The sequence below is a fragment of the Solea solea genome, chromosome 4 (assembly GCF_958295425.1).
Source record: "Solea solea chromosome 4, fSolSol10.1, whole genome shotgun sequence".
In the NCBI taxonomy this organism is placed as follows: Eukaryota; Metazoa; Chordata; class Actinopteri; order Pleuronectiformes; family Soleidae; genus Solea; species Solea solea.
The window spans coordinates 15,624,002-15,639,685 of NC_081137.1; the positions used below are offsets into that span (position 1 = coordinate 15,624,002).

A 15,684-nucleotide genomic window follows, 5' to 3' on the forward strand; every position below is an offset into this window, starting at 1 on the left:
AGTGAGTCACTGTGGAATAGGAAGGATAAGGTTACTCTGGAGGAGACGTAATCTCTCAAGCCCGGCTTTGTTGAATTTAGAAGAAAATCCAGCGATTACTGGAAATCCATTCTTTCTCCGCAGGCCGCGCAGAGGTTATTAGAACAACAGATGTTGTTCCCTCAGAGGAGCCGCGGCGTATCAAATCACAACATTTGACAGTTCCAGGAGTCGGTCAGTTTTAATCATGTGCAGCTTCGCTGTGATTTAAAAAGACACGCTGACAGTTGCAGTCGTTTCCTGGATGACTTGGTTCTTACGTTTATATTTGGGAATAAATTCTGATGGAGTTGTTAACAGCATCCACGCTTCTGAGGGCTTTAAATTCACCATAATTACATCCAGCAGAATATATGTCTCAATAAGAGGTGCAATAATAAGTTGAATTACAATTTTAATGAATGGCGTAGAGCAAAGAACGACTATTTATGTATTTATTTATATACTGATTTCTTTTGTTTTTGGCATGACGCTTTCTCAAGCCAGCGCTCAAACCCTTACTGAAGATGTGATACTGTGTGTAAATTGGGAGATAACGCTCAGTTTGAACTTGATTGTAAAAGTTTTGACCATCACAAATGTAAGCACATCATTGCACAACAGTGGTTTGTGCTGTGGCTCAATGAAAAGGTCAGTGAATCATTTTGACCCCAGTAGTTTTTGGTTTTTGTGGAATAATTTAATTTCTGTGTGCAGAGTCAAATAGGCATCCAAAATAAAACTAGGATGTTTTGACAACGCTGTGTTAAAAATGGTTTGCTCTGTTTAACAGCATGTGCCAAATGCTTATAAAACAATGACATTTTCATAGATTGTAAAAGTATGTATGAGCTGTTTCTGTTTTGTCATTTTCTGCCCATAGAGACGCTTAAAATGATGATTCTCAGAAACAGGAATTCTTCATATTGACTGATTAGAAATTTTGAATGGTTTGATAAATCCCACCTTCTTCTTCCTTCTGCCTCTCCAGAGCAAGACATTCTTCGCCAGGAGCTCAACACCCGTTTCCTTGCCTCCCAAAACGCAGACCGCGGCGCCTCCCTGGGCCCCCCGCCCTACCTGCGGACCGAGTTCCACCAGCACCAGCATCAGCACCAGCATCAGCACCAACACACCCACCAGCACACCCACCAGCACACCTTCACGCCCTTCCCCCACGCCATCATGCCCACCCCAGCACCGCCTATGGTGCGTACCCCGACCAGAAATGTGAGGATAAGTAGAACACAACTGTACCGGGGGGGGGGAAAGTTTTTATTTTTTCTGCCCAAAGAGGTTTTTATACCGTTTGTCTTCTAATAATGACATGAACATGTGTAGAGGAGTTAGTTTCCACTGTGTGATTGAAAGTGAAGATTTCACAGTTTGTGTGTGAACACCACACTGTAGCGGCGGCTCAATGATGACCATGTGTGTCCGTCCGTCCACATCACAATGATGCCTTTATTCTCCCCGAAAGGCTCTCTAGTGTTTTCTCTGGCATACTTGAAGACTCCAGACTCGAACACTGTTATTTTCTAAATTGGCAATAACTTGCCCAAAGCATGTTAACTTCAGAGCCAGCTCTCAGAACATAATACACTTAATTCATTCAGAATTTAATGACATCATTTGGGTCCGTTTGGGGGGTTTTATGACTGTCAAATGCCTTGTGTTAAGAGCCTGGCTGTTTGTTGGGGGGAGACCACAGGCAGCGGATGGCTGGATCTAAAAGTCTCTCTCTCGCACACACACACACACACACACACACACACTTGTAAGTGCTGGCCCACAGAAGGGTTGCTTGGCTCTGATGATACCTCAAAGGCAGCATGGCGAGGCCTCTGACAGCTAATGAGGTCATAAAAAGCCTCTTTATAGCTGCAGTGTTTAGTCTTGACTGGGGAAACGTTCACTCTGGGCCTGTGCTGCAACACTAAAAGGAATCCAAATGAGACGTAGAGCCCATGCTTGTTACTTCACCCCACGGAGTGGGAGTGAAGTATTGTTTTTAGTGGCTCTCTGTGTCTGTTTGTTTTTTCTGCACTTGCCAATATGACCAGCAGAGGCCGACAGAGGCTTGTACTCGGATTGCCTTGTTTGTAAGGTCTCGCTACGATCACAAAAAGAGCAGGACCAAAATGACCTGCAGCCTCGGAAGCAGTTGAACTTTGGTCTCAGACTGTGTTCAGTCCCGTCATTAACATCCGCACTCAGTGATCCGACTAAGGCCTGAACGCGTCCTCAGATGTGATCACAGACACCGCGGCCATGTTCCCGAGCTGCACCCTGCCCTTGGGATGGATTAGAAACAATAACTCGTATTGCCATATAATTAGCTTTTTCCAATGGGTAATATTTTTTCTGAGCTTTGATTCACTCAGCTCCTCTTGTCTCTTCTCTCTCTCTGTGTCACTTGTGCACACACACACACACACACACACACACACCAACAAGCAGACATATTGTTTAATGTGATTTAATGACTTTAGATGTTAAAATCAGATGACGACGCTCAACCCCGTGTCAGTGTGCATGTGTAGGTTTGACGTGTCCTCCTCATACTTGGCTCTTTTTCGTTTCTCCTACAGTTTGAGAAATACCCGACAAAAGTGGACCCCTTCTACAGACACAGCGTGAGTTCCCGCGCCACGTGCTGTGTGTGTGTGTATCAGTGTGTGTGCAGAGCACTCTGTTGCACTGTTGATCATTACGTCGTTCATGCCATTTGGAGTGATGTGTGTAGTAATATTTGTGCTGGATTCCACATCTGAATGGTCACTGTAAGCCTCCACGTTTCCCCCGCAGCCTCAGCAAATGTTGTGATTAATCAGACAAACAGTGCCGGATTGTTAGAGCTCAGAGCACAAGATTTATTCTTGTGCGTGTAACGATGGAATTATTCTGCATAGAAATTCATACAGAACGAGACGCCGGCTGCATCACAGAGAAGCCTTTGCTGTCGTCGGAGGAATACTATATCTTTGTCTCGCTTCCTATTCTTGATTAGCATGTGTCTGTAAACAGCAGTGGCTTGCTCATTATTACTCACTAAAGGGGAAATGCACTGCTCCCCACTCTCTTACCATGTTTGATGAAGCTTCCACACACCTGCTGTGTGTGTGTGTGTGCGCGCGCGCGCCTGCATAACAAAGCTTTTTCTTCAAACTGTCCCTCAGAGCTGAGATAAGGATTTTAATTTCAGAAAGATTGTATTTGTATGCAGTTGACAGATGTTACACAGTTTGATTTTTCCACATTCCCTCAGTCTCGTCGTGTAGCAACGATGACCCCGAAGCCATTTTCTCACCACAAACGCGGTGTTTTCAAAGTGACAAAATGCGTTGAACCCTCCGGCAGTAATTTCAGCTTCTAATAACTCTTTCTGGCTTTAAATATTTCCGCTGCGCCATCCGTGATTAAAGTAATGCAAGTGTGCGTGTCGAAAGTGAAAAATGTTAATATGACTGGCGAGAACAATTATGCCAAAGTAGCTCATTACATATCTGTTTCTCTTCTGGATAATTTTATGGAGGCCTTGAGCGCTTGTGTAGTTTACATGCGTGTTGCTTGTATTACAACGTTCTAGTTTTCATATCAAAGCAGGGAGTTTTCTTGGTTAAATCCACAGGGATTGAGCAGGGAATATTTCATAAACAGGCAGCGAAACATGGAGGCAATCATTTGTAACTCACCTTCTTCTTGAATGTTTGTCCATCACTGTAATGTGCATGCGACGCCCCTCCCTCAAAAACCATCCTCACTCTTTGTCCTTTATTTTCTTCCTCAGCTCTTCCACTCTTACCCACCGGCCATGTCTGGCCTTCCCCCCGTCATCCCACCGACCGGGCCCTTCGGCTCGCTGCAGGGCGCCTTTCAGCCCAAGGTAAACACACATCGACGCCTACACGCACACCCACATACGCAAACCTCCAGATAAACAAACAGAAAATCGTAGCCATTTACTCGGAGTTTTGTTTCCATCTGTGTCTGATGCTCTCTCTTTCTCTGTAGACCTCTAATCCACTGGACGTGTCCACGAGACCCGGAGCCGTCCCACACACGTTCTTACAGAAGGACCCAAGGGTAAGAGCGCACACACACACACACATAATGTCGAGGTAACCTTTCGACTCTGTATATGTTGCATAAGTGTTCAATAGGGTTCTCGGTGTCAAGTGAAGTCACCAAGAAGAAGTCTTAGCACAGTTCTGCCTCCACTCAGCTGCCATATTTAAACACAGCTGCTGTTTAAGTCCCATTAGTGCATTAGTCATGAAATGGTGAATTTAAAGGAAAGTGTAAACTACAGTAATGAATGTTACCCACTGAGGAATTGGCTTAATTAAACGAGAAATAACACTGTGTTGTTGTTTTATCCCCTTCTCTCCTGCAGCTAACAGATCCATTTCGGCCCATTCTCAGGGTGAGTGTTGTGCACAAACACACTCACACACACACACGCTACAGTAAAGCTCTTTTTAATGTCGATGCATCCTCTGCATTAGGGCTGGACGAAATGAACCTAAAAAAAGAAATCAGCACGTCAGTATATTGTGGTTGAAAAGTGATATCCCTTAAATATCATGGTACTGTATATATATTTCTGCCCCTTAACTGCAAACCTTCTCTAGAGATTGTGCTGCCAGCTCCCTAATGTAATCACAATGTTTATGTGAGAACTCAGCAGGAGGAACTCTGGATGATCCACAGAGCGAGCGGTGTGTTCTGCGCCCTGTTGGCTCAAACCAGACACCGACCACTTGCCTGGATCCTCTGCAGATTATCCCGCTGTTGTGAAGTCATCTCACACAGACGGTGTCCCATTGCGTTCACTGTATGTGAAAGGCAAATTCCCAAGAATGTTTAGAACCATTTCTGTGGATCTAACTTGTAAAAGTAATGTTGGGCGCCCGACAGGAGAAAAATGAAAAGTCAAAAAAATCATTATTCAGAGGTTACCCAGTTATCTTATTTCTATGCTACAGAAGATGCCAACATGACATGAACATCCAACCAAGGCAAGGTTACTTTTGTGTATAGTATATACAAAATAATAAGTAAATTAGACCAACCAACAAACAAACTCAAAACCAACACTCAGAGAAAGCATGAAAATGTTGCAATGATAACGTCCTTTCGGTTCATTTGGATGTGGTTGGAGGAGGGCATTGATCTAATCGAAATTCATTGGGATATGAATGGATTAGGATTATGTGTGTGTGTGTGTATGTGTATGTTTGTTTGCGGGGGAGTGTGAATCTAATTTCAGTGTAGTTCAGTTCAGTGTGAGAGAGGGAAGAGGGGGGTTGGAAGCCAGGAGAGTTCCAGAAATGTTGAACTTATCTGCTCCAAGTAGGGTGTCTTCCAACTGAGAATTCAGCCACTGCATCCAAGCAGGTTTTATAAGATCATCAGGCTGTCCTGCTCCAGGGATGGGCTTATTCCTACTGTCTTTCATTTAACTTTTCTTAGTAGCTCCAAAAAACCTCATGGAAGTTGAGATAATGTCTGAAATGGGAGAAAATGTCAGGATTTGTCTGCACTCCTTCTCCTGCATTCATTCCACCTTCTTTTGTTTGTTGTCTCCTACTCGTCAGCTCTCAGGTGTGAGTGATTTATTAGTTCCCTCCTCCCTTTACTTCCTGCTCTGGTGAGCAAAAGTAGTCGGCCATTGTCTTTTATTTTCCATCCTCCCTTGTCATTGCAAAGTCATGTCCTGTTTGGAAATGTCGATAGATTGGAAACAAACAGCTACAGTTAGTGTATAGCTGTCACGAGCCATGTCAGCAGCTGTAATTGTAAATAATGTGTTACCTTTGAGTGTCAGTGTGTCATTTTAGATGAGTGTGTGTTGTTTTTTATGTCAACAAACCATTTGAGGTGATTGGTGTTTCTGTGTACATGTTACTATGATTAGTTCCAGGGTACATTAGAGGTTTCAGGAAAAAAAATATGTATTGAATATTGAGAACTGTGAAGTGATAACATGAAGCGTGTGTTGATTTAAGACTAGGTTTTTGATGACATGCGATCGTTTTTGTGTTTCCAGAAACCAGGGAAGTGGTGCGCCATGCACGTTCATACTGCCTGGCAGATCTACCACCATCAGCAGAAAGTGAAGGTGAGGACTCATCTGACTCAGGTTCCAATTGGCTAGGTACTGTTAGAATTCATCACGCGTGAAGGGTTAGCACATTTATTTGCACTCGCCGTACATCCAAGCTTCCCGAGGATCAACAACATAGAAATATTCAGGTTGTGAATGACGAGCTATAGATTCCAACAGTAAGACAACGCAACCTAATGTCACGTAGCGACCTGACGTTAGAAAACCCTTGTTACACCTAAAGTTAGTACAGCTTCTAAGATGGACACGTCCATCAAAGTAGATGTTTTGCAGCACATCTTCCGATCCCTTTATCTATCATAGCGGGCAAAGATACGAAAGTGTCCGTGGTACCTTTGAAAGTAAAGAACAAAATAATCCCAGGTTGGTGTACTGTGAATATGTAGCTGGACAAAGAATTAGCCCGAGTAATGACTTGTTGAGAAGATTCAAGACATCAGAAGGCTGCAGGGACTCAGTAACTGTTTGAGATGTGTCAAAGCAGTTGAAACGTAAGTGTAACATGGCAGCCAGGAGGACTCGGTGTGGTTTCTGTTAACATGTGTTTGAGCTTAGCACCTACAGTTGTGACTGTGAACCACGCTCTGAAATGCATAGTGAGACTTTGACACCAGTGGGCAAAGTGGTTTTACACGTGTTCCTCTGTGGCGCTCTGACGTTTTCCAGCAGCAGATGCAGGTGGACCCTCACAAGCTCGACTTTGGCCTGAAACCCGAGTTCCTGAGTCGACCTCCGGGCCCCGGCATCTTTGGTGCCATCCATCACCCCAGCGACCTGGCACGGCCCGCTACACTGTTTTCCGCCGCAGGTGAGCGCGTGTCAGACGTAGCAGCAGTAGTATTGTTGTGTGCATAGATGTAGTGTCCAAACATGTACATTTGGCATAATGAACTGTAAATGTTGTAGACAACTTGAGATCCAGACAGTGGGCGGGCCTTGGTAAGCCGCGTGCCGATTGGCTCCAGAGTTGTTGAGCGACAGCTCAATGGACCATGTGGAACAAAAGAATGGATGGGGGGGGGAAGTAGTTCCAGAATGTAGCTCCAACCCCGTGGCTACCTGTAGTGTGCTGTTCCAAAACTGTGGAGCCAATCAGCAGCTAGGGCTTGAGTGTCAGCAGGTGCAAGCCGTCAGCGTTAGCAATCAGCAAACACGAGGGCAGCCGCGTGCGGGTGCCTGTGCGGCAGTATAAGAAGAGGGTAGGTGCTGGAGCGTCAGCCCCAGCGTCAGCCCTCCTGCGTGAAGACCCTCGTGAGTCAAGACCGGCATGTCTACCTGCGCATGTCCACCCAGCAGGGACGCCGGGGGCGCCCTACGTCACTTGCAGCGTGCTCCTCGTGTGTGCATGTTGGATTGAATGACCACAGCGACTGAACCCGCGCGGAAGGTAGTCCAAACGAGGGGCCTGCACATGTCTACTGCGGTCGACTTCCTTGAACCCCTCACAGCAGACGTTTTGCACTTGCTTTGAATAAACCTTTGATATGCTTTGCTCTCACTGTTGCTTTCTTGGGAGTTGGAAAGAGGGACTCTCGTTGCTCATGCTGCAATCAGGTTGATCCCCTACACCTGGTCACAACACAAGGTTTACCAGTGTTTCCCAACCCCAGTCCTCAGGGAACACTGCCCTGCTCCAACACACCTCGTCATCACGCTTCTGCAGAGCTTGGGGACGAGCTGACCGTTTGAATCGGCCGTGTTGGAGCAGGGCAGTGTGCCCTGAGGACCGGGGTTGGGAAACACTGGTTTAGCACATTCTCCTCCCTGGGAGGTTAACGATGCCACAGAGTCTCTCTCTCTCTGGATAGCCCGCGTCCACTATCCGCCGTGCTTGCTCCCGGCCCCGCCCATGGCTAAGTGATACTGCACACCTGCCTCAGAGCCGCAGAAAGACAATGGGACTAAACAAAGATTCCTCTCACCCTAACTACTACAAAGGCAACATCAACAATACCACTGAAACTATTCTCTACCTTCTACCTACCACCCGCTGCCAACCTGACAGCAGACACTTTTGTTTCATTTTGCTTTTTCAAAGTGGCAGCTGTCGCTTCACTACTCTTCAAGTAAAGGGCCTCACCAGTCCAACTACATCCTCGGCATGCACAAGTCCTACTGCATCTTTTTACTCATTCATTCACCACTCTCGCAGGGAGCGAGACTTACACACATAAGTCCAGCCTAGGGCTGGATATTGATCCAAACTTTTCTATACCAATACCTATACAACACTTTTTTCACAATACCACTTTTAAAAGAAAAGAAAATTACATTGTGTCTTTTTTTTCACTTTTGGCATTTTTATTTTTTATCATACAACAATAAATAAACAACTATTGCAGACAAGTCATTTTCACTAAGGAGAACATTACAGAGGTTTCTTAACAAAAATAATCACCATGTCTTATCATCTCCCTACTTGACATTAGAACACAAAACATAACATGGTTGGTTGGATTATTATTATTATTACTCAAAAACCTGGTCAACAATACAAACAATGTAGCCTTTACCTTCACCTCCGCCATGGAGCCTCCACTGCAAAAGGGCTAAACAAAGTTGTGACTGCAGCACTCTCACACTGACTGGCCTCGTCCTCCTCCTCCTCCTCACATCAGGGACACGAGCTACTGTGAGGACAAGACAGACAGGACCGCGAGCTGTTCAACAACACAATGGAATACATTTTGTCAAGCCTAGCTTTATCAGTTACTGTGTATCTTTACACAGCTTTTCAATTACTTGGCTATATAGCCATAAAATTAAGATACACACTGTCTAAGCACATATTACACTGCAGTGACATTCATTTAAGTAAACTTGCCTGTTGAAATTCCCCACTCAGTACTCCTCTTGGATGAGGCGGAGTCTGGTGGTGGAGATCTCAAGTCAGGCCATCCACAATAGGCCTGTGATGTTGAGAGGAGGTAGATGGCTGCTTTCTGCTTTCAAGTTGACCCCGTGCACATTCAGGTGCTTCCTTACATTTGTCATGTTGCCCGCCTTAGTGGGGATATCGATTTTATAAATAGTGCATCGCACACTAGATCAGTATTCGTTTGGTTGAAATGGAGCCACACTTTCCACCTCGTTGGCATTTTCAAGCCCTCTGTCACAAATCACAACACACTTAGGTGTAGTTAACAACACTGATACGCGCTAACCCGGTCTGTGGGCGTAACCACATTATATTGTTCCCACACGCCGCAAACACATCTAACGTTACAGCCAATCACCCACAGCATTGTCAGATCTTCATCACGCGACTCACTCCGTAGGTACCTAAACTTGGGACCAGAAAGCAACGCACGTTTCCAGGTACCGGGTACTATCAAAGCATTTTGGGCGGTACCCAGCCCTACATGTAGCCGTCCTACTTCCTGCAATCCATAGCTTCAACAGTCACAGCAGCAATCGCACATCACATTTCCTAATGCGTTCAAACGCGCTCGGGTTACACCACTGCTCAAGAAACCTTCCCTTGCTCCCACTCGGGTGGAAAACTATCGGCCTGTCTCTCTCGTCCCGTTCCTTTCTAAGACCGTTGAAAAGGCAGCGTTCAAACTCTCATCAATCTGGCTTCAAAAGTGGCCACTCCACTGAAACGGCTCTGTTGTATGTCAAAGAAGCCATAAAAGAAGTCACAGCAGTAACTGAGTCCTCGGGACTCATCCTGCTCGACCGATCGGCAGCATTTCGCGTGGCTAATTGCCATATCCTATTGTCCCTTCTCGCTCCTGTTTCGAATCCTACCTCACTGGGCGATCGGTCAACGCGTCCTGGCCTTGCCACAGGGGTGCCCCAAAGCTCTGTGCTGGGGCCTCTCCTCTTTGCCATATGCACCACCTCGCTGGGCCAGATCATCCATTCTAATGGCTTCTCCTATCACTGCTATGCTGACGATGCCCTGCTGTATCTGTCATTCCCACCTGACACATCTGCATGGATGTAAGCCCATCACCTCCTGGCTGGTCTCCCAAGCCAACGATACATCACAACATCTTCATTAATATCGACTCCTTAGCTCCGGCTCCTTCCAAGATAGCAAGAAACTTGGGTGTCATGACCACTTGACCTTTACCTTTAGAGAAAAATCAGACCGTACCTAACTCGACAGGCTACTCTCTCCAGCCTTGACTACTGCAACGTCCCGCTAAGGGCCTCCCCACCTGTGCTGTGAAACCACTACAGATGCTCCACAACACAACAGCGCACCTGATCTTTAATCAGACTAAAACACACTTTTTTAAGATGATAAACCATAAAGAAGGCACAGTATGTCTGTCCAGGTGACTGATGTGACAGTTGGGGGTGGCAGTGGGACCTTTTCCCTTTTCGGGTTCCTTTTTTTAATTTTTGGGTTGAGGACAATCGTGAGCTACTTTTTTACTACACTTTGGTTGAGATGCTGTTTTTTTTTCCCTTCCTGTTAATATCCTTGTGAAAACAGAGAGCGCTTGTATGTTGTTTATGTCTTGGTTTGATAAAAATCAATAAAATCTAGTTGGGAAAAAAAAGATGACAAACCGTTATGACCAAAATCATTTACATTTTATTCTTTTTACTGTCGTTTCTTAGTTGTAACATGTTTGTATGACAAATTCATCAAACTATTTTTGTGTTATTGAAACGTATTCAATGTTTCAGAAATTACACCTAATCAATGGGTCAAGTAACTTGAGCAAACAGGATATTAGAGTTTATTTTCATTTTACACCTTGCTGATGTTATCTGGGCTGAGTTTAATCAACAGAGCAATGATCACTTTATGTTCATGCTCCTCAGGACCATTGGTAATGAGCCAAGCATCACTTTCCTGTAGCTGGCTGTTAAATTGTGGATTATTACAGCAAAAACTCAGAGATATTCTGCTGACATCATTCTTAAGTTAAAGGTTTACCACAAATGTACAGTATCTATTATATTGATCGAGTTCTGGTTGAAACCTCCAGAAAAAGCCAAAGGCATTGAGGTAATATTTATTGATTTTTTAGATATTAAACTCTTTCATGTCCCTCCCCAGGTCCTACTCACCCGTCTGCGGGGCCCTTCGGTCATCCGCCACACCATCCGGGAAACTTCCTCGGCCCAGCGTCTCACTTAGGTAAGACAACTCGTCACTTTGGCTCCTCTCGTTTTCATTCTGAAGAAAGACATGAAAGACGGTGACGACGGGGATTACGTGTGCTAACGCGGTGGGTCTCTCTCACTAGAACCCTTCGCTAGACCGCCGTCGTTTGGAGGATTGGGAGCTCTGAGTTCGTCGGCTTTCGGAGGACTTGGAAATCCAGCACTAAGTGAGTTTCAGCCTCATGAATAGTGTTTGTAATTGGTCTATTGCTGACGTGATGGTCATTTACAGTACAACGCTCCCCGTCATTCGGAACATCGGCGGAACGGAATTTAAACATGCCCAAAAGCAGATTGTCGAGATACGCATTTAACTTGTGTCCTGCCGTGTTTTTCCACGTGTTGAATCCCTAACAGCGGCCAACTCTGTATTCGGCCATAAAGACGGCCCAAACGCACAGCAGCACTTCAACGGCGGCAGTAACAGTAGCCACCAGGAGCCGTGGAACCGCCTGCACCGCACGCCGCCCTCCTTCCCCACGCCGCCGCCCTGGCTAAAACCTGGAGACTCCGAGAGGAGCGCCTCAGTCAGCTCGCACGAGAGGGACAGAGACTCCGACAAGCGAGAGCCGCCGGTCGGTAAAGACGACAAGGACAGGTGGGTGCAGTGAGGCACGAGGTAGCGACTGAAAGTGACTTCGTTTGGACGTGTAGCCTTTGCTTTTTCTAATGTCGTGGAATACTTCAAAGCTTCTGGTACTGATAGGGGGACTCTGTTTGTTTGTATTTCTAGGGACTCTGTAGAGAAGCGTCACCTGAGCCATCCGTCGCCGGTCCCCGTCAACCCTGCCGGCCTCCTCGGCCACAGCAGGCCTCCCGAGCACCACAGGAACCACTTGCCCCTCGCCTCCGGAGAACCTCAGAGGGACAAAGAGGGCAAGGCGGCGAAAGACAGAGAGAGGGACCACGCGGAGCCCTGGAAGGACAACAGCGCGGATGACCACAAGCTCAAAGACAACCAGCACGGCGAGAAGGACGCGCCGGTCATCCACGACAATAGAGTGTCAGAGGACAGAATACCCAACAGGGGGACGGCGTCGCCCTACGTTCGGCAGAGCAGCCTAGAACGTCCCGGCGGCGGGCCGGGCAGAGAAGGCCCGGAGAAGAAGGTAGAGTCCCCGTATGAGCACCAGAAGAAGAGCGGTGAAGTCAAAGTGAAGGAGGAGAGGAAGGAGGAACAGGAAGTGGTCACAGAGAGGCCCAGTGAGCACCCGCCACAGGCGCCCGCCGCGCCGAACCTCCACCCTCCCTCCTCTATGCCTATGCCCATGGGAATGGCCGGCGTCCACCCCATCAACAGCATCAGTGGCCTGGAGAGAACTAGAATGGTGGCACCCTTCATGGGTATCAGCCCCATCCCGGGAGCCGACAGGTTCCCCTACCCCGCCTTCCACTGGGACCCGATGCGGGACCCGTACAGAGGCCTGGACATTCACAGGCGGGACCCTTTGGCCAGGGACCTGCTGCTAAGAAATGACCCCCTGCACCGGCTGGCGGGGCCGCGTCTCTACGAGGCCGAGCGCTCCTACAGGGACCGCGAGCCCCACGACTTTAATCGCGATCACGCTCACCCTCTGGCCCTGGAGCAGAGGAGGGAGCACGAGCGCGCTCACCTGGAAGAGCGCGAGCGCCTCAACATGCTCAGAGAGGACTTTGAGCACGGACGCCTCCACCCGGCGATGCACCATCCCGCCCTCGACGGACACCCCCTCCACCCCGCCCCGGGCCTCATGGCCGCCGGACTCCCGGGCATGCACTTCTCGCGAGTCAGTCCCTCGGCCGCCGCCGCCGCGACCGCCCACCAGAACGGTATCCTTAACAAAACGCCGCCCACCGCCTCGCTGAGTGCCCCGCCCCCTCTCATCCCCACGCTGGGCGCCCGGCCCGGCTCGCCCAGACGGACTACTCCCCTGGCCACAGATATCAGAGACAGGCCGGCTCACAAAGACATCGAGGCGCGGTGAGCTGAGTCTCACTGCACTCTGTGCCCCTTCAGCCCTGTGCCTCACTAACACTCAACTCACACCAAGCACTTAGCTTTGGGCAAAGCAAAACTGTAATATAGCTGTGAATAACTTATGTGGGCAGAGACACGCCCACACCACAATGAATTGTTTTTGTATAAAACTACAAAGAGACAATAATCATGGGACAAAAAAAAGGAATTTTTACGTTTTTTTCCCCCAATTTCGCTCCAGCTTTTTTTGCGTTCATTGTACAGCAGAGCGACACGGAGTAAGAATGAACAGTTTCGGAACGTATAGGTACTTCGGCACTGACGGCAAAGTGTGTAGATAAAGTGTACAGTCGCTGTTCTCGTTCTGTATGGATTCTTAATCGTGGTACAAATATGCAAAAGGGTGTTTTGAAAGCTTTACTTTGAACAAAATGTAAACACGAGTATTCAGAATGTGCTTTTTTGCTATTTCCTTTTCGTTGTGCTGATTAGCATTGTACCAGAGACCCCATATTCAACTATGCAACAATCGTCTGGGCTCCCTTTCTGAAAGCTGGCCTCGTCACGACAGCCGACTGTTCCGCTGACGGACAGAGAGCTGTATTCTCTCCACAACTCAGACTAAACAAACGCTAGGTCCCTGCGAGCAGAGACGAGCTTTAACCGAAACGCGTCATTTGGGAAAAACTAATCTTTGAAAAAATACTTTCTCCACTACGATAAATTGTGTTGACAATCTTACAGACGGCTGACGGAGAATCGCATTTCTAATTAAAGCCAGCAGCACAAACGTTACAGAACCTTTGCTCTCCTATTGCTCCTTTACTCAGTTACCGCCAGTCTTGTTCTGGGGAGAATGCAGCACATGAAACACCATGACAGCACATTAGCCCTGTAGAAGGAGTGTCGAGTACACAGTTCTGTTGGTCAAACAGTGTATTAAAGTGCTTTCCTAAGTTGTTGTACCTACAAAATCAAAAGACAAAAAAAGCTCATCTGAGGGCCGTTTGTTTCTAACGAGCAGAGATCTATTTTAGTAGTCCACTGAAGGTTTAGTTGTGCGCTTCAAACTCTGTGATATCATGTTGTGCGGTGTTTTTTTTAATCCAACGGAAATGTCCACCAGAGCCATAGTGGTTAGTCGACGCGTATTTCAAAAAGATTGTTCAATGAGAAAAGAAACTTTTTTGCTGTTTACCGTGTACAGGGGGAAAAAAATGAAGTCTTTCTAGATCATGTACAAAAATGAGAAAATATGAAGCGACTGAATCTTCAGCATGCTCCTCATTTAAACTTGTGTTATGTAAATTGTGCCATGTTATTAAAAAATGTGTACTTATTCAGTCTGTGGGCTTTCATTCCACCTCCTACGCGCACCCAGCAAACAGGCTCCATTTCTTTCTGACGCCGCACATTTACACACACTTTAATCACTTTAAACATTAGACTCACAGGAGGATTAACTAGCTTCTCACAGCTGCTTCATACATTTTTTAGGTGCTATCGATCGTGCAGTTAAGTAGCTTTAAAGATTTCACCACTTGATACAGTCTGATCGGGTCATCGATCAACCAAAGAGCCACAAGAAAACAAATATCTTGCGTCGCTGCTTAACCGGGACTGATTGAATTACAAAGAAAATAGCTAAATCTATGGCCTGTCCATGCATCATATCCGCCAACACCTGCACATGCGAGGGCTCGGCGAGGGCTCGCTGGTAAATCGTGGCACAGTATTTGTGAATTCATCACAGGACGAATGAATATTGACATTTCCATTACAGTGGACAAGCGCAGCATTCAGGCAACATTCTATGACTGATATTTAACACCGGAGCACCATGTTCACGTATCAATCAAAATGTTGGCCTGATCCACTACTTGTGGAAAATGTGTTTTCCACCATCAAATAAATGTCTGCCACTCCTGAGACGCAACACTAATTCTATGTGGTAGTACAGGCTTTGGACCTGCAGAGGGCACCGAGCACACACGACTCTCCATGACTGCAGTCTCACCCAACCTGAAACTAACAATGCACTTTAATTACAGCTACGGTCATTTAATAGTCACAAAATATGGAATCATTTAGTAACAGCTTCTCACACTTTTGACACTAAGACCTCAGGGAATTTTTCAGACCAACCAATTACTCTAGTCCCCATGGTTCTCAAACTGTGGAAAATCTGAAATACTGCTCCTACTGTATAAACCAGGCTATGTGATCAGAGTGCAGCTGAGGAACTTTGACCAGAGTGTGTTGAAAATAAAACAAATAAAAATAAACTCATTTAACTTGATTGAAATAATAATTAGAGTCACCTTATCTCTCACTGCAGCAGTGTGAGAAGTATACAATGGAGGAAATACTGTAAGTATTTGATCCCTCACTGTTTTTGTAAGTTCACCCACTGACAAACAAATTAACGGTCTATACTTTTAATTGTAGG

At 46.6% G+C, this 15,684-nt stretch overlaps 1 protein-coding gene across 11 annotated transcripts in view; it reads left to right on the forward strand.

The window, feature by feature from the left end:
* Window positions 1-14,574, forward strand: part of auts2a (activator of transcription and developmental regulator AUTS2 a) — a 270,916-nt gene extending 256,342 nt beyond the window's left edge. For 5 of the 11 annotated variants that reach the window (XM_058626839.1, XM_058626842.1, XM_058626849.1 and 2 more), the window contains 11 exons: window positions 1,010-1,248; window positions 2,610-2,654; window positions 3,809-3,904; window positions 4,033-4,104; window positions 4,415-4,444; window positions 6,071-6,142; window positions 6,815-6,956; window positions 11,172-11,252; window positions 11,362-11,445; window positions 11,624-11,876; window positions 12,012-14,574. In XM_058626839.1, coding sequence (XP_058482822.1) covers window positions 1,010-1,248; window positions 2,610-2,654; window positions 3,809-3,904; window positions 4,033-4,104; window positions 4,415-4,444; window positions 6,071-6,142; window positions 6,815-6,956; window positions 11,172-11,252; window positions 11,362-11,445; window positions 11,624-11,876; window positions 12,012-13,242 — 2,345 coding nt within the window. In that variant the 3' untranslated portion in view covers window positions 13,243-14,574. The remainder of the gene's footprint in view (window positions 1-1,009; window positions 1,249-2,609; window positions 2,655-3,808; window positions 3,905-4,032; window positions 4,105-4,414; window positions 4,445-6,070; window positions 6,143-6,814; window positions 6,957-11,171; window positions 11,253-11,361; window positions 11,446-11,623; window positions 11,877-12,011) is intronic. The other 6 variants (XM_058626845.1, XM_058626847.1, XM_058626843.1 and 3 more) reach the window with 4 other exon arrangements.
* Window positions 14,575-15,684: the final 1,110 nt, after the last annotated feature.